The sequence below is a fragment of the Hippoglossus hippoglossus genome, chromosome 13 (genome assembly GCF_009819705.1).
Source record: "Hippoglossus hippoglossus isolate fHipHip1 chromosome 13, fHipHip1.pri, whole genome shotgun sequence".
NCBI lineage: Eukaryota > Metazoa > Chordata > Actinopteri > Pleuronectiformes > Pleuronectidae > Hippoglossus > Hippoglossus hippoglossus.
The window spans coordinates 10,448,393-10,471,685 of record NC_047163.1 but is presented as its reverse complement, the minus strand read 5'-3'; the positions used below and the strand labels follow the sequence as shown (position 1 = coordinate 10,471,685).

At 40.7% G+C, this 23,293-nt stretch overlaps 2 protein-coding genes across 6 annotated transcripts; both read right to left on the bottom strand.

The window, feature by feature from the left end:
* Positions 1 to 1,444: 1,444 nt before the first annotated feature.
* On the bottom strand, positions 1,445 to 22,760 carry nmd3 (NMD3 ribosome export adaptor). Of its 4 annotated transcripts, none has more exons than XR_004615848.1 (17): positions 22,654 to 22,760; positions 22,157 to 22,243; positions 21,164 to 21,298; positions 20,916 to 21,012; positions 20,255 to 20,335; positions 19,286 to 19,414; positions 18,351 to 18,441; positions 17,540 to 17,618; positions 16,771 to 16,867; positions 16,154 to 16,271; positions 14,912 to 15,057; positions 14,507 to 14,619; positions 13,877 to 13,949; positions 13,565 to 13,671; positions 12,658 to 12,728; positions 12,272 to 12,467; positions 1,445 to 1,455 (listed from the first exon to the last, which is right to left on the bottom strand). XR_004615848.1 is itself a non-coding variant. In XM_034604362.1 (16 exons), the coding sequence occupies exons 2-16, from the start codon at positions 22,198 to 22,200 to the stop codon at positions 12,334 to 12,336; spliced, it is 1,515 nt and encodes a 504-aa protein (XP_034460253.1). In that variant the 5' UTR covers positions 22,201 to 22,243; positions 22,654 to 22,760; the 3' UTR covers positions 11,947 to 12,333. The 4 variants fall into 4 exon arrangements, 2 of the variants coding, with proteins under 2 accessions (XP_034460253.1, XP_034460254.1); XR_004615847.1 differs by lacking the exon at positions 1,445 to 1,455 and adding an exon at positions 11,947 to 12,173 and having other exon boundaries at positions 12,258 to 12,467; XM_034604362.1 differs by lacking the exon at positions 1,445 to 1,455 and having other exon boundaries at positions 11,947 to 12,467.
* sptssb (serine palmitoyltransferase, small subunit B) lies at positions 6,795 to 8,463 on the bottom strand. Of its 2 annotated transcripts, none has more exons than XM_034604381.1 (2): positions 8,349 to 8,463; positions 6,795 to 7,101 (listed from the first exon to the last, which is right to left on the bottom strand). In XM_034604381.1, the coding sequence occupies exon 2, from the start codon at positions 7,041 to 7,043 to the stop codon at positions 6,801 to 6,803; it is 243 nt and encodes an 80-aa protein (XP_034460272.1). In that variant the 5' UTR covers positions 7,044 to 7,101; positions 8,349 to 8,463; the 3' UTR covers positions 6,795 to 6,800. The 2 variants fall into 2 exon arrangements, with proteins under 2 accessions (XP_034460272.1, XP_034460273.1); XM_034604382.1 differs by having other exon boundaries at positions 6,795 to 7,051.
* Positions 22,761 to 23,293: the final 533 nt, after the last annotated feature.

The following is a 23,293-nucleotide window of genomic DNA, read 5'->3' as shown; positions in this document are numbered from 1 at the left end:
CAGCTTTATTTTTACTGGTAGTTACAGGTAGTTCAAAAGTGATCAGTGTTTTATATCATTAAATTAATTTAAAAAATACATTAGAAATTTGGAAAAACGCCATTATTTATCTACAGATGGATTTGTTGGCTTTGCATAAAGACTGAAAACATGGGGTCTTTCCAAAGGCAACACAAATCTGTATCGTATACCAAAAGCCAATTTGCTCCCTCATTTGCTGTTGTAGGTCATAAGGAGGCGGCAATATTAAAATGAGACCGTTTCATAACCAGTTAAAAACTACATTAAAAACTCATTTGCAGTACGTTTAAATTCACAAAAGAAAAACATCTTGGAGACTTAATGGTTAGATAATATAGACGAATGAGACAGGAACTCAAATATTTCATAACTTAACCGAGAACCATTCACTTTCTATACTGCTTGTATGGAGCTGGAGACGATCCCAGCTGACATGGGGCGAGAGGCGGGGGTGCACCCTGGACACTTCACCAACATACAGAGAAAAACTCAAATTTACACTTATGGTCGATTTAGAGTCTCCAGTTAACCTAAACCCAGGCCAACAGTTTTTAGACTGTGGGAGGAAGATGGAGTAGCAGGAGGAAAAGCCGACCATCCTACAGGACCATGAGTTGTATCTCCAAAGAGGAATCGATGGTTTATCCATCTTCATTAATCTCATTCCTGTAAAGGAACTTTTGAGCATCCTCACACAGCACATCTGCTATTTGTTTACCGTTAGGAGAGAAGATCCAGTCTCATCTACACATACTGCTTTCTCCTTTTGAATTCACAAGGCCAGATTATTTATAAAGGGAAAACTAGCTGTAAATTATAACATCCATGCTCAGGGAATTTCAAATCCAATCCAAATGTGCCAGACAGAGAGGCTCCAACTCTTAGGCACATAACGTAGTGACACAGCGTTATTTAGGTGCTCATGCTTTAGGTTGAAGTATCCAATAAGATGTAACATAGAAAGTGACCGCATCTCTAGCCTTAGGGGGGCAATTGTCAACACTCTGTTAACATTGATATTGTTTTCCCCTTCTGGTCTCTTTGATGCATTAAACTCTTCTGCAAAATACATCAGCTGCTTCCCGAGTTCTACTTTCACCAGCTTCCTTGAAAACTTCCTTCACAATACCCCCTAATCTTTGATTTAGCTTTGCTACCTTAAAGGTCCTATACCCAGAACACCCACCACCCTCATATGCCCATAAATGAACAAGCACCCACTATAAAGAGGTTTATATTACAGCACAATCTTCACCTTCACAGAGTTTACCCTAAACTGATTATTAGCACCATGCCCACTGCAGCGAGCAGGAGTAGCACACCGAGCAGGATCCATGACCCTGTGAAGAACAGACAGGTTCGATATCAAGTGGAGAAAAAAGGGAAAGTTCTCTCTCCTTCCTTTGTGTGTTTCACATGGAAATTCTTGTTGCTCTGTGAAACATTCCTTCAAACCTGGGTGCACACATTGATGAAAATACCCCTCTATTCTGTGAGTATACAGCACCACCCTGTAAAATACACCACATGAGTGAACCTGATAGTCTCAACAGAATCAGAATTACTAAGACTGCTGTATCTTATTTGCTGGATTCAGTGACTTGAACAAAGAATAAGATTATTGTTCAACACAGCTGAAGTACAGCAAGCAAACTTGACCACTACTTGACCACTTGGTGGCAGACTTGTATTTCTGGTTTAACCACAGGGATGTTGACAGTTACAGGGCTTGAATTATTCAACATCATTATCTGAACACAAACGAAAATGTATGTTGGACAAAAATGTGTATCAGCTCGAAAATCTGCTTTATACTTTAATCTTTACAAATGTAAAATATCCAGTTAGTTGTGATCTCATGATCATATTTAACAGCAACGTCTTTGTCCAAGTTGCTATGAACAAACAGCAAGAAAATGTTTTTACATGTGTAGTGAAAGTCCATTGATCATTTCAGGGTTTGGCTCTGGCTGTGGTTTCACGCCTTACTGGGTTCAGGTTTTTATCAGGCCGACCACTCCTAGGATTCTATTGACTGATTCAGACCTCAGATATAAAGTGGAGCTTTACAGGGGGAGTGTCACGAAGTGAATTCCTACTTCATCTTTTAACAAAGAATGCCAATAATTGCACAATCATTCCAAAATGCCACAGCTACAATAGGCGTCTGTTATCAGATGAGAGAGGAGGCCGATGCAGTATCATTTATTCTCAAACAGTAATAATGTGATCTGTACCTGAACTGTGTTGGGGATGTGATTATATTTTCAAATCATGTTAAAACACCATTGTGTCTAATCTAATGTACTTTTTATTTTTACATTTACTCAGTGGAGCAAACTCAAAGTATTTTAGAGCCTTTGCTTTTCTCTGTGTATGAAGAGTTTGAACTAAAAATGAACAAAATTAATTTGGAAAATCCCTCCTGGAATTGTTTTTTAGCTGTAAAATCGATGTCCAGTCTATAAATGTTATATAGTTAAGAGTGTTTAACAAAGCCCCCACCTGAAGCACTACACCACACACACACGCCCAGCAGTGCAAACACTGTTCCCTCAAAACAAGCCGATTAAAAGACTCTGTAATTCACCATCTTCTCTTTTTTTCTTTTTGGGGATTTTATACAAATGACTCAAAAACGAACCAAGTGTTGCGAAATTTGGTTTGAAGAGTTTCAAAATCACAAGCCTGAGTTTTACAGTTAACTGGAAAACATTTAGATTTGTTTGTGATAATTAAGTGTAAAACTTAAAAGGCCTATAGATATTCATTTCATGTGTAAATTCATGAGGAAATCTGTGTAGTATGTTCAGTATTTTCTACAAACTTTACAGTGATATTTTTTGACTAAATGACTTTAAGCTTCAGACATTACAGGGTCGCCAGTTTAAATTCATTCTGCATCTATTGCTTCAGCCTTCACCTTTTTGTTCTACAGATACACATATATTTGTTTTGCTCTATCTTTTTGTTACCTATTGCTTTTGTGTTTTGTACCAAATATCTAGAGGAACTTGAATGTGTGGACTGATGTTTCCTTGTAAACTGAGATGTGGTGGTAGCAGCAGCAGTGTTGGTGTGATGGTGCATGCTTTTCTTATGTGCCTCTCTCTCTCTCTCTCTCTCGGTCTCTCTCTCTCTCTCTCTCTCTCTCTCTCTCTCTCTCTCTCTCTCTCGGTTTAGGTCTCTCTCTCTCAGAGAGAGAGAGAGAGAGAGAGACCTGAGAGAGAGACCTGAGCTCCCTCAGGTTTTCTGTGGCAGAAACCGTCACAGACCACATGTAAACACAACAGAAACAATACACCGGCCCACTGAGTGTTTGAGTCTGCACCAAACTCTGTTTATACCGTGTCATTATGGAGATAACCTCTGGCTTCTTACCTCATGTTCTACAAATTAACATGTGAAGTGTAAACACGTGAGTGCTCTTCAATGAGCCTGAGGCCAACTTTAAAAGAAAAAGGATTAGGAAAGGAAAGGACAGGAAAGGAAAGGAGGGTAAGGAAAGGACAGGGCAGGAAAGGAGGGGAACGGAAAGGAAGGGAGAGGAAAGGAAGGAAGAGGGAAGGAAAGAAGGGGAAGGGAAGGGAAAGGAAAGGAAAGGAAAGGAAAGGAAAGGAAAGGAAAGGAAAGGAAATGAGTGGGAAGGACAGAACCGGACAGAAAAGGAGGGGAAAAGCAAAGGACAGGAAAGGAGGGGGAAAGGAAAGGAAAGGAGAGGAAAAGAAGGAAGAGGGAAGGAAAGAAGGGGAAGGAAAGAAGGGGAAGGGAAAGGAAAGGAAATGAGGGGAAGGAAAGAGCCGGACAGAAAAGGAGGGGAAAAGCAAAGGGCAGGAAAGGAGGGGAAAGGAAAGGAAAGGAAAGGAGAGGAAAGGAAGGAAGAGGGCAGGAAAGGAGGGGAAGGGAAAGAAAAGGAACAGGAAGAGTAGGAAAAGCAGATCAAAGAAAGAAGATGGAAAGGAGACGAAAAGGAAGAGATGTCACAACATCCTGGAAAATAAAAGAACCAAGATGGGGGTGTGTAGAGTAAAAAGTCACTGATCCATTTTATCAACATTGGTTGAAATGGAAGTGGTGCAGGCTTCAGGTCAGCAGTGTTGCAGGTATGCACACATTACCTGCAGGAGGGAAAGTGGAGCCCATGAGCATTCATTCCTGCCCTGTCTTGGTAGAACTGGTTTGGGGACTCTGCCTCATTGTGTGAATTCACTTTATGTGGTGTAGTCTATTGTGTCAAGAACGAGCTTCCCATAAGCTTTTGTTTTGCTCTCTGAAATGCTCGTCTCTTTCATTTTCAAAGTAACGGCGGTGCTCCACTGAAGGCAAAACGTGCTGCACGGTCATATCAGGAAAACCAAACAGGGATGACAAACAGAAGAGTCGTCAAAGTGTCTTCATATGACTTTATTTTCTAAATATTGCAGTGGTGTGTTGCTCTTGTGTATAAATAAAGCTTTCATTTAGTGAGCGGTGAAAAAAAAAGCTCTTCAATCTTGGTGAAGAAAATTGTCTGAGACTACTGAACATGTTTAAAAAGGTAAATGAAATGACATAAAATAGAAACAATACATGTATAAAAAGCAATTTCAGGTAGAGAAACAAATTGATGTGTAATTTATGGCCACAAAAGAACACAGATATAAATAATCAAAACAAAACAAATTGACAATAATAATAATTGGTAATTGACATTGTAACCAGCCAAGCGTTTACCAGGGTATATAAATATATAGCTCCATATAAATAAAGTTAACTTAGAGATCATGTTCAGACGGTAATCAGCGAGCCCTTGACCCAAAGCACAAATAATGAAAAATGATTGTAAGCACACGACTAAATGCTCATCACAGCCACCACACACACTGCGACTCCTTCTCTATAGATCAACTATAAGAGACTTTTCATCAGGTTTTTTCTTTGCGTTCAGGCCAAATCTGGCTGCATTTTGCATCTGACTGAAAACAGTTCAGCTTCGCGTTCAGTCGCTGTTGATGGAGGGAAGCGACGTCATTAACAAAGCCAAGCCTCAAGAACAAAGGTGTGTTGGATCAATATTTGCTCATGCTCAGTGCTGAGCACTGCTTCCTGACATACCAGCAGTGAGATAAAGAGAAGACTCTGCACGCACCGCTGCCGTTATTCTGTCATATTACACTTTAACCATAACTTTAACCAATAAATCATTGAATGTTGCACTGATACATTGCACAGCTTTTCTATCTGGTCTCTACGTGATACATGAAATGTGCGGTGTGCCTCCCATCAGTCTGTGTTAGAGTCAATAAAGGCAACAGGCGATAGTGTTCTGATCCAAAACCACAGATCAACCAGGAACATTAGGTGCATGTCAGAAACGTTGGGGTGAGTTGAGTCACAATCAGTGATAACATGGCAGCTAGTAGACACACACACACACACACACACACACACACACACACACACACACACACACACACACACACACACACACACACAAACACACACACACACACACACACACACACACACACACACACACACACACACACACACACACTGACTCTATTATGTCTTCTATTTCTCTGAAGGAAGCTTTCTTGCGTCTGTGTCTGAAATCACCTCATCCACTCAGTCACTATTCACTGTAATATAGATGGTCAATGGTTTATACTCTGTAGTAATCAGTCAGCAGAGAATCCATCATCATTCTGCATCATCTCTGGCAGTTGTAGACGCTTTGCATCATGGGATTGATGCGAGAAGTACAGTGCATGCCAGGGGACACTATTCACACTCACATTCACACGTACAGATGATTTAAAATCTGTAATTAACCCGAACCCCAATCTGCATTTGGACTGTGGGAAGAAGTAGGAGGTAGAGTAAACCCACACAGATACTGGGAAAAAATGCAAACTTTGAAACGACACCGGTCAAACTGGGAATCGAACTGGTATTTAAAGTTTGAAAACGACACATTTTGGCAGACTGGTTGTGTTACAACCTTGGGGAATTGGGTTCAGTAAATTAAGTTTGAAACAATAAGTGAGGATCCATTAAAAGGCCCAATTGAGTTGTATTATGGGAAATGCAGGATCCAGTATTTTGCCATAAGAGTGCAGATCAGATCACACATACCAGAATGTATCAGTTCACTTCCGATCTGTGTGAGCAAGAAGATGAATAAAACATTAGCTTTCTGTGGCGAAGCAAATCCCAGCGGGTATGTTTGCGTTTATGTGACCGTGTCTTATAACTCAAGATATCTCAAGCTCTGCTGCTTCGATTACAACCGCTCTCTTTTAAAATGATATCCTTAACAAATCCCCCAATTTTATGGAAGTGACAAAGAAAACCGCTGGGATGCCGAGACTGTAGCTCAAACTTCATGCCTGAAAGAAACGAGTCGAGCAGTGTTCTGTATGGAGGCGAGCATGCAAATCTACTCATGTATGATCCTATCATTCATGAAAGAGGTGGTATGTACTTAAAAATGACATATAGGTGAGGAAAGGAAAAAGAAAAAGGACAAACAACATTCCATAAGACATTTCACCGTGAGGGTGTGAAAGTGAAGTACAGTCATGTGTCTAATACCATGGGGTAAGGCCAGAGGGTGTGGGATGTAAAGAAGATGGTAAGGCTCTGCTTTCCAGATAATTCCGTTCAGATCTTCGTATGTTTTCAGTCTCGATGAGCTGCTGTTTCTGGATGAAGGTGAAGGTGTGAGGAGGGGCTCAAGTTGCCCAGTTACAGGAAAATGATTCAGGGTATCGTGCCAATCCCCCCCCCCCCCTCTTTTAGTTCATGAGCGTCATGGTGCTCTTGGTCTGGCCGCCGAAGATCCCGGAGAAGAACTCCAGTGCCAGGCGCACGTGGATGGGCACAAAGACGTACGAGGTGTAGATGACCATGGCGATGGCGGAGAAGAGGATGGAGTTGAAAATGGACTTTTCCCAGGGCTCCAGGACATAGATGCCGGTGATGAGCAGGTACTGGTAGTACAGCCAGGCCAGGTACTCCCTCAGGTTCTTGAAGAGCATCCTGCAGGCTGGATGAAGGAGAAAGAAAACGGAGGTGGAGACACGTGAGATACGAGTCGTAAGAAAGAGAAAGTGTGAAGAGAAAGAGTGATTACAAGAATTTAAAGCATGTTTTCTAAAGCATGCATGGTACTCGTAGCAAATTTCCACCATGATTTACTTCTTAAAAACAACCCAGTGTTATTAGTATGTACCATCCTGAACAAAGGGAGTTTACTCCACGCAGAAAAATTATACATGGCATGTGCGAAACACAATTCTATAATAAATGATTATTCTATTCTATATATTAGTCTATCATGAAAACTGACGAAACCTGATGAAACCCTCAGTACACAGATCAAGACATGTTCTGCCCTGTGTCAACCATTGTCCTGGGGGGGGGGGGGGGGGGGGGGGATCGTGTGGCTATATGGATAATAATCCTCAAATGATATAAGAAAGCTCTTGTGGCTGTCTCTTTATTAATAGGGAGGCGTAGGGGGAACTTGAGAGCTCTCATTAAAGCCTCTCATGTCCCTGGTGGAGCAATCAATCAGGCCTCATGGGAGCTCGTTGTGTGGATAGAGACATGCCCATGAAATTAAACCCACGGGTCCCACATGGACGTAAAACAACGCTCGCTTATTTTCTTGGCACACTTATTCTCACACTTAACACACACACACACACACACACATGTTCCCACACACATGGGACTTTGTGGGGAAGGAGCAACAGTTCCACATCCCCACAGAGCATACAGGCAAAACAACACTTGTTTTAAAGCTTGGTTTGCATGGACAACACAATGAATGTGCTAATGTGCTGTGTTCCACAAATCTGATAAAAAGCAGTGTTTATTTAAAGTTAAGTGCATGTGGGCGCCCTGTGGTCTCAGGTTCGAATAGAATCTGCTGCACAGGTAAGGGGGGGGGGGGGGGGGGCAACAGGTGCTCTGCAAGTTCTGCAAAAAACTTAAAGCAGATAGAAAAGCAACGAGCACAGTGACACTAATTTACTTCCTTCAGCCCAAGTAGAACTGTTGCACTGAAGTTATGTAAACCAGAGCACATCTTTGCATTGTTGTTATTATAATGTATTGATAAATATCTCCATCAATCAGTTGGGCTCACAAAAGTGAAATAACTGAGGCTTAAAGTTGTCCTTCCTGTCCAGATGTGCAATAATCAATGATTTGCAAAATCACCATGATAATAACTATTCCTCAGTGAATTTACATTTCTTTATTATGATTCTAAATGCTGAATAAAGGCTCTTGTGTATCCTGTGTTGTGTTAAAACTGAATCTGGACACGGACTCACCTGAGCAGCCGCCGTCCGATTCCCTGGTGTGAACCACGCTGCTGGAGCTTAATGAGGCTGAGCCGCAGACAGCAGTCCGTCCTGCTGCCGCTCCGCTGTTTAGTGTAAACCCAAAAGCTGCCTCACCAGTCTGCCACCGTCCTATATGTACCACTCTACCACCGTGACACTGACACCACTCCCACTAACACTGCCCACCCTCACCTGGCGCCACAGGTCAGGCAGGAGCAGGCGCAGAGGACTTTTACGCACACAGGCCGGTGTGCGCGGTTTTACGCATCGGGAGGGAAACACGTCCTCGCATCAGAGGCGCGGGAGGAGTCGGTGTCTTAATCGCAGGTTTATTTCAGTCACGTAAAGTCCAATGTTTTGTGCGGCATCTTTAAACTTTCTTCACTCCATGTGTCCGCATCCTTCAGCGCCTCTGTCCCACTACCTGCTCCATCATCCTGCTGCAGCTGCAGCCCTGCAAAAACAAGCAGAGGCAGCACTATTGTGTGTGTGTGTGTGTGTGTGTGTGTGTGTGTGTGTGTGTGTGTGTGTGTGTGTGTGTGTGTGCACTCACTCGTACTGCAGCCTCAGGATGTTCATATGAGTCAGTATATGGAAACCTTACATTAAACAAACATGAAAATCATTCACAAGCAAGCTTAACGAAACGTGAAATTGCAGATAATGATGTAATGAGATTATTACTGAAGAGACCTGCATGGTCGATTGTGAGTGAAAAGGACACTTTCCAATCTGTCCTGAGAAATCTCTGGTATATGCATTTATTTTATACATTTATTTTCCACCCCAATGACTCTGAAATCATCTTGGTTTTAATGTCTAACATAAACTATACCAAAGTCTCCACAGTAGGGATTGGTAGTGTGTCGTGCTAAACATTCATATATCTATGTATGTGTTGTCTCTTTTGTATTTTAATCTATGTTGTGTTGCATTTTATCTGGATCACTTAATAAAATGTCCCTCATTCTTTATGGCAGGCCAAGTACTATATGTAGTAAAAAGTAAGATATGTGGGTCACATCCTTAAGAAGGAGTGATTTAACAAACGATCTCTGTCCTAGGGTGTAATTATTTTTTAGATTTTTTTGTTGAAATGTTCTGTTACGGGTCACATCTATTACACTTCTCTTCTGTCGTCCTGGGAGACGGATGCCTGTGACTCTTGGTGTTTTTCCCTGTTAAAACAGTTTTTAGTATTTCCTCATTCTAGTCGAGGGTTAGGGAAGGAGGATGTTCCACCTTGTACAGATTGTTTGTTCTATGAGGAAAACTGTGATTTGTGAATGTGGGCTATACAAATGAAATCTAAGTGATTGACTGATGTGCAGCATAAGTGCTTTAAAATATATATACAAGCCAACATGTTGCCAAGCAAATTTTCTGTGTATATATGATGTTGAAAAAGCACTTTTCACATTCTATACTCCACTTGTGGTGCACATATAGTCATTCAACACATGCAAAACAGAAAAAGCTGCAGGTGGCATATAAATCAGAATATTGCTCAAGTTTCCAAGATGGACTAGTTCAAGCCACCTGGCTGTGGTGAGTAATGTCCTCACCCTACATAACCTGCTGAGGAATTTTATGTATAAATGTAAAAGGAAACACGAACAAATGATTGAATATATATGTATATAGCGGTTTTCGAGTGTTGATCACTCAAAGCGCTTAACAGTAATTTTTTTTCCTGTTCACATTCATACAGTGCATATATGTGCAGCACTTGCTAGGGAGTTGGCAATTTTGGGGTCCAGCATCTAGCCCAAGGAAACTTAGGCATGCAGGAGACTGGGTTTGGACCTTCTGGTTAGAGGACAGCCGCTCCTGAGTGTGAAATTCAAACTGAACTAATCATTTCTGAAGTGATCTCCATGTTCAGCTGCAGTCTTTGCACAGTCCAGTTGTAGCTCATTAACTCTGCGTCTCTTCATCATCTCCTCTGTGATGAGTAAAGATGAAACCCAACACATGGATCCACTTTCACGATAAGGACATTTTGGAGGCTACACTCTATACGGACAAACTCTATGCCAGTGAGTTCCGAGTAATTTTGCAGACACAGAATTTTTTTATAATTATGCAAATCTTATCTTGTTAGACAACTTTCTCTGCTCTATTCAGTCTTCATGGATTTAACCTGTGGGTTTAGTGGCAGACGTATGATTGATAATGAACAGAGTAGTGACTGAGATGTGTGACCAGTCAGATGCAGTTTTCTTAAACATAATATGAACTAGTCACCAAAATGTTGACTTTAAAAAAAACTATGGCTCCATTTGACAAGGAAAACCAACAAAGTACTATTCACGCAGACACTCAATCATCTCATCTCTTTAAAGTCCCTCCCTGAAAAAGACTGAGGAAATGTTTTTGCATGAAATGAATAACCCGAGAAGTTCCTTCAACCAAGAGAAAAATAAAAAACCCAAACACTCCTGGAAAAGGTGTCTCTTTGTTTTGGGGCTATCAGACCTACAGCAGGGAAACCTTATCTCCTCAACTCTCCTCATCCGTTTGCTGACCTGCTCAGTTCTTACACATGATGCATTATTGACGTGTAAACAGGGCAGAGGCACACCGGTTACGCATGGACACACTCCGCGATTATGTTAGGGTTAGGTAAGACCGAGGACGGGTTTCAAGTGCTGGACACAGTTTCTGAGTGGATGTGCATATTGACCAGCTCTTTGTAAAAGGTTTTGTGACACAGCTCAGCCACTGTGGTCTTTACGTGACGTGTCCAGACCTGCTCCGCTGCAGGTACTGTGGGAATCATTATTCAAATCAGATCAAAACCCTTAATCTGTCATGTTGTGAGAGGCAAAGCTCCAACTTCTCATTGGGTTTTCTGATATCTGCTCAGCGAGTGTGTGACACCAGAAATCACAGGTCAAGACGTCAGGAAGTAACGAAATGTGGGTCAAAAAGTCTCGGTTTGAGCTCATGTAAAGTTGGTGAGAAAATCAGTTCAACAGGAGGGTGATGAGAAGGAGCCCTTAGTCCCACAAACACACATACAAACACCCAAAGGGGATTCACCTCATTTACTTTCCCAAGTAGATCTGATTACCGTTAAGAACCAGCTCAGGTCTGTGAAAAACAAGATCCTTCCTCCTCCTCCTCCCTCTTCATGTTAGAATGTGAGACATGTCACAAAGACTAATTCTCTCTGATACACACATTCCTGAGGTGTGTTCGATTACATAAAGCTTCATAACAGTGAGTCATGCAACAAATCTAGAGACTACAAGAATTATAGAATAGAAGTTTGGTTATGTGCTCTAAGGAAGATTGAGTGTGAGGAACTGTTGTGGTTTTACCTTCTCAAAATCACCCAACACAGTTTGATATTAACTCTGCTCTTTAAAGTCATTTTAAACATCTCTTGAGGTGTTTTTCAGATCAACACTCTCTGGGTGCCCACAGTAGCCAAATGACAACATTTAACAGGTGAGGATCAGTTTACTGCAAGTGGTCCAGAGCTCCCTCTGGTGGATGACTACAGCAACGCACTTAAAACAAATGTAACTTTGGTTCATTGAACGCATCACTGACACCAAATTCAACACTGCACAGACAGATTTGTGTAAAGTTTGCATAGGAGCAAATATTTATTTTGATATAGTGAACTACAGTCACTCCATTTCAACTTCACTTCAAAGATTATACACCACAAAAGGAGAAGAGTAGTAGAGAAATTACTTAAAATCTTAAATTTGCAGGTCCAGTAACTGAAGGTCCCGTTTCCCAGAGGAAACTTATCTGTTACTTAGTGGCACCGATATAATCCACATTTAACGGACTTTAACTGTGATGATTCATTTCAATCAACAAAAAGCCTCAATCGATTGTTTGAATCCCTCATCAGTCAGTTCAGAATTTGCGTCTGTTTTCATTGGTACGACTGCCTCATCAGTGGACCTGTGTGCGACAGATCAGCCCTCATTGACGCACTGATGGCGACTGGTTATTCTGTCATCATTTCGGCGCCATCTCCTCCTGTGGCGTCTGATAGGCTGAGCTCCTCCAGCATCTCCGTCAGGGAAATACGTGGTGCTCCATCATCCTCAGCGTCGCTCTCCACAGGGATCTTTGACGCATCTGAAATAAAAACAAAATCAGCATCTTATCATTAAATATCCAATAAATCATCAATAATTAACTGTGTGCAACGACTTCTATCAGGACAAAAAATTAGTGAAAGCCTGAGAATAGAAATAATTCCACAGCAGGGCTGAAGTCTTTTGGGAAACGGATGCAGAGGAAGGTGTGCGGTGTTCCAGCTGCTCACCTTTGTAGATGTTGACATTCTTCCTCAGAGCCTCGTCCTCCTCCAGGTCCTCGAGGAAGTCCTGGTATTGTCTGAAGACAGAAAAGCTCATTTAGACCAAACCCATGTGGCACGGCAGGACAGAAAAAACACACACGCACAGGATACATGGCATTCTTGGCGAGGTATCCAACTATTCATCAACAACTAAAAACAATGTCGGGTCTTCGGTCACAATTTCAGGCATCTTAAGTGTTTTCCCTTATTTTCTGTGCTACAGACATTTGTGCGGAAAACCAACTTTCCTCATTTCTTCAAAATGCACTTGAAGATACAACTTTTGCTTATTTAAAAAGTATTTTCTACAGACATGGTCTTCAAAATATGTGCATTTCGAAAAATAATTCATAGAAACTTCATCAGCAAATATTTCATGCAGATAGATTCAGGATTTCAGAAGAACTCTCTGGTGGAAGTAGGGATCTGGTGATTAAAAAACAGTGAGTCCTGGTCCACTGTTCCTTCTGTTCATTTGTAAAAGTTCCTTCATTAAGATAAACTTGGCTGCTCAGCTTTATTTTGAGTCACTTACATAGACACTATCCTGGTGCTGTGAAATTGGACTAAAGCTCGACATGTGTATCAGTACGCAGCTGAAATTAGTTCCCGACAAATGCCCTCTTCACTCCTTTTTGATTAACATTTAGCTGTTTAAGAAAAAGTCGAGCCTCACACAGACAAGTGCATTGTTGGTTTGGTCAAGATTTGCTCACAATATGAAAACTATGTCTCTAGCCTTGTGCTTTAAAAGCAGAAGAATTAATCATCAGAGACAGCTCTTTAGAAAATGACAGGATTTGATTGAGATGGAAAATTGTGAAGCTTAAACTGTTACTTTAGATTTATGTGCTTTATGTTACAATCCCACCTCTCATCATCTGTGTCATTGTCTTCACGGTCTCTGGGCATCTCCTGCAGTTTCCAGTTCCTGCGCTTCACCCTCCTGCTGCGGTCGTAGCTCTTCTTGATCAGCACCTTTCACAGTTCCCATTGTACAAATTACAACACTGAAACAGACTGACTTAATTTTGGTTGTGTGGATCTGTGTGGGATTTTAACATCTTTTCCCAGAATGTTATCAAAACTACAGTCAGTTCAATGTGCTGCCACTAGAGGTCAGTGTTAAACAAGTCAACAGCTGCTAAAGGCATCTGAAGCTCAAGTGCAGGTCGAGTCTTACCACATCAGGAACGTGGTGAGGGTTCATCTTATTCAGGTGCTCGTCATTGACGTTGGTGTTGGCAAAATCAAACCTGAGGGATGAGAAGTAAACGTGCCGTTAAGTGTAGAACTCACAGCTTGTGATCTGTCTTTACTGTCAACCATAGACTGTATATAAAGTTGGACATGACGGCTCCCTAATAGTGAAGCCAAAGCATCTTGATCAGCCCCTGGTGGCAGTCTGCAGTATAGGTCATAAACCACACCTCCTCCATGTGAGTGGATGGGACATGGACCAAACTAAAAAAGTCAAGTACATTTTCCTCAAAGATGGTTTCTATTGTTTGGGTCGTTATTGTCACACTTGTTTGTTTAAGTTTTCATTTTCCCCAGTCAGTTTGGTTTTAATTAGTTATTCAGTGCTATAAAACTAGGTGAAACATGATTGACAGCTGAGACTGAACTGCGATTGGTCAAATATCAGCTGAACCTTGACAGCTACTGCACAGACTCTGGTTCCAAAGGACGGCACCGGCACAAGATGGCAGCGTTCATATCCAGGATAACTTGCTTCATTTCTAGTTATTGGAAGGAAGTGTAGATGCGTCGTCCATCTTTATAAACTATGACATCAACCCTTGACACTCACCCTAACACCATGTCTCCGATGTTGAGCAGGTGGCCAAGGAATGTACGGCAGTGATACTGCTGACTGGTGTTCATCTCTGATGTTTTCTGAACCCACACCTCAGCCAGGATGTGCTGTAAGACACACACAAACACACAAAATAGGGAATATAAATGAGTTTAAAGCCATTATGCTCATGTTCTATTCCACAAACTTGATTTTGACAGTTGCATCGATAATAACAACATTCAAACAGAGGGACGAGAGCTAAGATTGTCCCTAAACCCCCCTGTCACCGAAAAGAACAGTCCTGTTGAATCCAGCACGGAGGTTCAGGGATAATGTAATGGACCGCTATTGATTTTACTTCCAAAGAGGAGAGCTATGTTCCCACTAATGCTGTTCTGCAACAACACACACACTCACCCTAGTGGACCTCAAGCCCGCTCCTGCACCTAGCTTCTGGTCCCTGATGATGTCAGTGTCCATCACAATGAACTCCTCCAGTTGCCGTGGGTTACAGAGATTGTTGAAGGGGGCACGCCAGTACGTGTTCCCATCCACCTCGGCAACTAGTGTGAAAGACGTCAGTCACAAAGTCTGAGCACAAATTATACAACACACTCTAAATTCTAAAGATTTTAATCTAAAAGCCATTTGGGAACTAAGCCATAGTTGCATATGCAAGCCAAAGCATTTTTTAAACCAGACAGGAATGACACGTTTCTGTCTATAATGCAAATAAAGCAAACACAAGCGGACAAACAGCAACACATACTTTAAGTACAGAACTTAATTGCCTACTGCAGCACAAATATACCAAACAGAGCTCAGCCTCCGGGGCTGTTTCTGTTCCACAGCTTCCTTCGAAAACTTTCTGCAACAAAAATAGCCTGCTCTTTGAAGAGTAATTAGAAACGTGTGTGTGCGCCGCTTCCAAAATGTCAGCGTTCTGCTGAGGAACGTCACAGCTTCTCACATAATGAGTGAATACCCCAGATAGAGAGGAAAGGCATCATCACTAATTGTCACCACATTTACATTGATTTTAAACCCCTCAGAATAAGCACACTTTGCTATGACAGCAGGCAGAATCCAAATTAGGAATGTGGCTTTTTTTCTTGAGCGCGTGCCTCGTGCTTTCCTGTGACGGGGAGCAGAAGGAAGCTGTTGAGTTTAACGACGATGATGAACATGTGCTCAACAGACGGAGGTCAGCTTAGTTCTGCTTTAAAGAATATAACCTGAGTAATGACTCAGTTACTCACTGAAGACTTAGGGACAACATTCTAATACTGGGAAGCTCTCAAAACAGCCTCTATTCTTTGTGGTATGGATGCAGGATGTTTTGAAACTTTGATTTGAGATTATGATGTTGACGTCACTTCTGCAGGATTGTTAGCTACAGGTTCATGCTGCCAATCTATTGTTCAAACATTTTCTATAAGACTCAGATCTGCTGTTCGGGGAGGTCACTGAAGTCCAATTTGACCTTGCTCAATCATCATATAATTACTATATTAAAATAATAATAATTATGATGTTTATGATGAGTTGCTGATAGAATATTCCATTCACATTCCCGTTTACGCGCCCACTGCAGCTATATTTGATCATAACAGGATAAGTTCTTGTGGTATTGGTCTGTGGTGTAAAAAAAGCACTCACTCTGCAGGGTCCTTGGGTCGATGAGGTGAATCGTGCTGGTGACACGGGTGCACACGCACAGTTGACCCATGTTCCCCAGGCTCTGAGCGAGACGTGGTGAGAGACACACGACATTGTCCTGGCAACCAAACACAACACAAAGTCAAAACAACTCACAACCAAAAGAATACAGCAACTACTTGACAGCTACTCTTCCAAGTCGTGTTTGCATGTATTGAATTGACCCTGTATGGCCCCTATTTAAACCCCAGAACTGAAGCTACATGTCAAATGGGATTAAGCAGCTATTGAAAATGATAAAAACACACCTGCTACAAATCTCCTTCCCTACTTTTGTTTAAATCCCTTTTAACTAGTCAGTGAATTCCACCTATTATCACCTGTCAGTGTAAAAAAACAACAGCATTCCAGCCTCGGGTCCAGACGGTTTCTGCATATCAGCAGAACATTTAACAGCTTTCTAACATAACATCTTCACTGAATGTGTAAAGAAACATGACAGGTCTGTCAAGACTGAAGCTCTGAGCAGCGTCTCGCATTCAACAGTGGATCAACTGAGAGTGAGGGAAAAGAAATCCACCTAGAATGAAGAACAGAGAGAGGACACAGGTGCATACCTTGCAGACGGGTACAATCTCCATAGAGAAGGTGCTCTTGTAGTTGAACGTGTTTGAGTGGATGTCATGAGAGATGAGGCGCTGGGATGTCTTTGACCTTTAGAAAGGAAATAATTGATCATTACTATAACTAATATCATCACATTCTCTCACCAATTTTTGCCTCATTGGATGAAATTATAAAAGCTGAATCTATGAAGTCATAAGCAGATTGAAAACTGTGTTGTGTACATGTAAAACTCATGTCATTACAGTACACGATCCAGTAACTAACTTAATCTCAATGAGACTGCCTGATTACATAAAGATTAAATAAAATAAAAACATTTGAATAAATAAAAAGGGAATGTGGACTGTGTGAGTATCATGACCGGAGAGTAACTTATTAATCAATTGATAAAATCAACTAATTTGAGCCACGGACATGTCAGCATCGTGTTTGCCAATATGAAAACAGAATTATTTTACAAAATAAACAATGCTAAAGAACATGTGCATCTACGTTAAGATTTTATGTTAGATATATATATATCTTTTCTTAATTCTAACTCTACACATTTCAATATATTTGAATCTAATTGTGTTTTCTTTTTGCTTATAGTTTTCTTAATTAAGTTTATGGTTAAACTGTAAAATATCAAAAATGAATCAAATTTCTGTCTGGTGGATGATAACCACATTTTAGGATTAATTGCAAATTTATAAATGTTGGCTGACATATCTGTAGTCATTTTTTCGTGGCGGTGACGTTTTCACAGCACTTGCTCACCTGCAGGGCGAGGTGCACTGGAGGAAGTCGACCATCTTCTGAGCATGTTGCTTGGAGCCGTAGTAGAAATCAATCCCGTCTGAGAGAGATGGGCAAATAGCACCAATAAATAAATCACAGGTGCACTTCACAGGTCATCACCGCTGCTGAACTCATGTGCATGCAAACAACACACACACGGGGAGGCAGATGACGATGGGAGAAAGTATGGAAGCCACATGTTGTAACCTCCATGAAGCTTTCAAGTCCTGCCGAGATGTGGAGCTGATTTAAATTACACCGACGGGCCAAACTCTGCCTCACAGTCCTGTCCAACAGCACAGAGAGGTGCCGCTGAGCTGTCACCCACTACCTGACTTGTGTGTGTGTGTGTGTGTGAGAGAGTGTGTGTTGTGGCACCGAGCGTCTCTAAACAGGGTCTGAAGCCATCTTGCATTGCGGAAATCTGGTATGGAATGTCTGCTCTGATTACAGCACACTGATTAGACGCACAACGCATGCTCCTCTGAGGCCCACACAAGGACAGCTGTATGATGCGATTGGCGCCAGTGATATGCATGCATGGCTTGCTGTCTGGTACGCGAACGAGAGGTAATTAACACTGGACACATCATTATGTTCTGCTTAGATCTAATCCACACTAGTTACGCTGGTGATGAATGAAGTTTCCCATTTCTCAGTGTAAGTCTGTTTGAGGCCCTGACGAAAACAACACGCCCGTCCCTTTAAAGATATCCATATCATCATATATGTATATATATATATATATATGTAAAAAATATATGTATTTAATCATATTCCATTGACTCACCATTGATTTCTTTGATGTTGAGGGCATTCTGGTGGAGTTTATGCTTGAGGATCAGCTGCTCTAGATAGTAGAATGTCTTTTTATGGGGCGTCTGTTTGAAAAAAAGAAAAATCTGAGCATCACTATAAAGATACAGAGATTCATATAGTTACCTTCAGCCCAATGACCCAATATTTACACATTTATTGGTGTAAAAATGTGATTAACAGCTTGGTATCTGCTAAACCCAGTTGCCATGTTTGACCTTTCAGAAAAATACCCCAGTTAAAGGTTCAGTGTGTAGAATTTAGTGACATCTAGTGGTGAAGTTACATGTTGAAGCTGAATACCTCTAACCCTCCCCTTCCAAACATGGAAGAGAACCTGTGGTAGCCTTTAGTTGGACTACTGTGAAAAACATGGCGGCCTCCGTAGAGAGGACCCGCTCCAGATGTAGATATAAAGTATTTAAATATAAAGGGATAATATTAGGAAAAAGAAAACAATCCTTACAATTTAGATAATTACACACTAGTAAAAACATCACTAGGATTATTTTATATTCAATTTCTGCCACTAGATCCCTTTCTGTTACAGGTCATGTCAATACAGAATTAAAGGACAGTTATAAACTTATAAATGTCCTTTAATTCCTTTGCAGCTCATTAGTTTAATTTACTTGTTTATATTTCTATGGTTTTATGGCTCATTTTAAAGCACCTTCTGAAGTCCTTATGTTGGATACGCAAATCAGATTTACTGAAAGTACTCTTTACCAAGTTATTATTATTATAAAAGCACAACTAATGTTTCAATTTATCAAAAAATATGTCATCGAATTAAGCGTATTGAGAGGCATACATAACTTATTTAAGGCTATTTTAAAAAGGTGAAAGCTTTGAGTCTAGTTTGGGTAATGCAAAACAGGGAGATAATATATTTTTCAAATATCACACCTTCTGCCTAACTTGCACCACGGCCTTCCAGAAGTCCTTGGCTTCCACACGGTGGCAGTCGTCACACATCTGCGACAGGATGACAAACTCCACCACAAACACCTGCTGCAGGATCGCACCATTCATCACCTGAAGAGGCAAACACAGCAACAAGTCAAACATATGTTCTACCTGCATGGCAAACAGGCAAACAGGCAACGGCAAGTCTGTGCCTTCAGTCATTTAATAACCAAGTGTTTTGGGAAAAAGATAATGTGTTTTCATTATTCTGTTTTTGAGCCTTTAAGACGACGTCAGACCACTTGGATCTGAAGACAGTATTTAGAAGACCATCAAACGGGAAAACAAAAGAGTTGGCTCAGAGACACAGAGCTCAGGTTCTCACCAAAGGTCAAGGAGATGAGATGACAGCTTCTGGCAACACACAAACCTCGCTCAAAAACAGACAACTCTGTTTTAAAGAGTTTATCTAAAGTTTATCTAAATGCCATCATATGATTCTCAATGACAGAGAACAAGTAAATACTGTTATTTTGCTGATGTTCTCAGTTACATGCGGTATCTGTCTCTGTCTGTCCTGGGAGAGGGATCCTCACATGTGGCTCTCTCTGAGGTGTCTGCAGTTTTTTACCCCTGTTAATATATTTCTTTCCTCCTTACTCTTGTTGAGGGTTAAGAACAGAGGATGTCGCATCTTGTTAAGCCCCATTAGACAAATTGTGATTTGTAAATATGGGCTATACAAATAAAATAAGATTGATTGAACCATTATGGTAACTGGATGTATGCATCACACATTCACATGATTCATTTGGCCCCCGGTAAATAAAGATATTAATTCCATCACATACTGTTCTTTCTGCTAATTACCACCTAAAAAAAGAGCCCAGATAACCTTTAGAAGAAAAACAATCATCGTATCAGTTTCAAGCCATTTGAATGACATTCTCCCACACTCTGTTTTCTTACCTCTTTCTGTACGGTCAGTTTCACCTTGATCCTTTTAGAATGTGGCTCCGTCCACAGGAAGCCAGCGTCAATAAGACGAACCTGTGAGGAGAGGGCTGCTGTTGAGTCCATGAAGTAGCATGAGCCATGATTATACTAAAGTGCTGTGGCAACCATGGTGCATTATATGATGAAAAGCCAGAAACATAAGGTTTCTGACACAAAAGACCTGCAAAGAATCTTAATCTTATGGAGATTACAGTTTATTATTCTTATCAATTTTAATACTATTATTGTTTCAATTTTATAGTTATTTTAGAACACATTAAATTAACCAATTAGTCATTTTCAGAAAATATAACAGCACATCTTTTAAGAACTGATTAATTAAAATCAGATACATTCACTGATTTGGCTTCTCCCGAGTAAAGATTTGTTCATCGTTAACTGAAAATCTTTGGACTTTTGACAACAAGCTGAATTAATCAAAAGATCTGAAGCCGTAACTTTTTGTTATAAAAAAGGCATTTATCACAATATTCTGACATTTAATTGACAAAACAACTAAAGCATTATTAAAAAAAAATATTCAGACGACAAATTAATAATGAAAATAATCAAGTTGCAGCTAACGGCTATTTCTGAGGCTGGAGGTCTGAAGTTTAGGAAGCATCACACTCACTTTGGTCATTGAGCTCTTGAGTTTCTTCAGGCACAGGGACAGCAGTTCCCTGGACTCCAGGGCACACTGCATCCAGGTGGTCGGAGGCTGCAAGTACCTGCATGAAAGAGGAAGATTTACGTTCAAGCCTCAACTTCACCAACAAAAGTTCTACCCCAAAAGAAAAACTTTTTAAACTTGTTAATGTTTTCTGGAGTGAAACAATTGTGTAATCTGTATTATTTTAAATAAAATGCATTAAAACCAACCTCTCACACTGCTTGCAGAAGTGCACAGTGACTTGCTTGGGGATTCCCTCTGAGATGTCGACCTGAGTACGTAGGCAGGCGACACACATGTTGGCCGGGTTGGGAGGAATAGGGACACCACAGGTGCAGCACAGGCTGTAGAGGAGCAAACGTTTGTAAAAAATTAATTGTGGCATCTAACTAATTGTAACAAACATAACAAAATACAAGACAAAATGCACTTACTACAGACCACCTAAAATATGTTATTTATCGTTTTCCTCAACTTTTTAATCAGTCAGTGATTTTACATTATTTGAGCATAGTATGCAAGTCAGTTAAATTTGATATCTTTGGTTTGGTCGAAAATAACGTTAAAATTGTGCTACAGAGCAGCTAAAACCACACATTGTTTAGAAAACGTCTCCCTGTGATTTTAGATTCAAAACTTAAGAACCAGAACACAAACATCAACCCTTTCTAGTCCAAAAAGCTGTCAAACTTATGTGGTCTTTTATTGTCTAGGGGACATTTGTACCCTGGTATGATGGTGCTATTAATGAATCAGAACCATCACTAATAGTAGTGATAAGCAATACTGACATGTGATTCTGATTCAGTAATTGAGGGGACAGGTAAGGGAAGCTTGTCCAACAATACTGAGTGACAGTTTTCTGTACCTCTTATTCCTGTAACATGGTGTTAAACAGTAACTCAAACAGGACACTGTTTGGAACCTTCTTTCAAATTTGTGAAAACTATATTTTTTGGAAGCATTAAATGGCAACTTCATTGCAGTTTACACATTCGTGGAAACACCCCAAAAAAGCAAAATTTTCACATCTTGGACTCATTGGAAAATTTTCTGATCACAAAACAATCACAAGTTTTTCTGGGGTAACGTAGTCCAGGTTAGGGTTATCTAGAGTCTAGATCCATGTTGTAATGAGTGGGGACTTTCACATAAAAACTGCATATTCAACAATATAAAGTGTGTTTAAGTGTTTCACTTACATGTTCCCCTGGCTGCTGGTGGCAGGAGCTATCATGTACTCCATCCTTGTGAAGGTGACAGATCCGTGTCAGTGAATCTCTGTGCAGCTGTGAGAACAGAAACATGTCAGATTTAAATGGCTCTAATCGAAGATAGGACACTAGCAACCCTGCTAATAAATAGCTAACGTTAGCTTGTAGCGATGCACAGCGCAAAACTACTAACATGATGTCGAACAGAAGATAATAACAATATTCATTCTCGTTAGTGGTGTGTTCAGACTCGGAAAGAGATGAACAGGTGAACATTTCTAAATCTTTGAAGAGCACATGCAATCCGATGCTTTAGATTCCGTGGGAGACAGTTAGCATCAGAGGCTAAAAAGCTATTTCTGATGAGTAATTCTACCAGAAACCAGCACAAAACTTCATAAAAACGTGATTCCATTGTTAAAGTTGGTCAAATCAGCTTTGAAAATAAACGTACAGAAGATATTTTGGTCAGAGAGTTAACTCACGTTGTGATGGAGGTCCTCCACGTTTTCCACTCAGAGGACCCGGAGTGATGACGTCGCTCAGGCCTCAAGGACCTCGGGACTGTCTATGTGTGCCTGAACAAATGTCCCTGAAAACAAATAAAATAAGTTAAATTGAATAAAAAAAGGAAACGTCAACCAAATAAAAAAATCAGCTTTAATAAGACTTTCATCCTATTGTACTTAAAAAAAGAAAAATCAACAGAAAAAAAGAGAAGCACATGAGAGAATATGAGAGAAAAAAACTTTGTTCTATTTAGATTTGACATTCTGCAACTTGTTATGAATAGGTCACACATAATGTTTATTACTTTGAATGACTCTATAGTTCAGGCCAAGCCAGCACAGTGAACATAGAACCACAAAAATAATATGGAAACATATTTTTCACTGTATCTTGGTCAGTACAAAGAAGGTTCTCCTTCAACCCAATGCCTGAGTCTAATTCCATATCATTTTAAATGGATAGTTCACCCCAAAATGCAAATTATCCCATTATCTACTCACCACTATGCCGATGGACGGGTGGGTGAAGTGGTTGAGTCCACAAAACACTTTTGGAGCCTCAGGGGTAAACAGTGTTGCAGCCAAATCCAATACAATTGAAGTAACTGGGGATCAA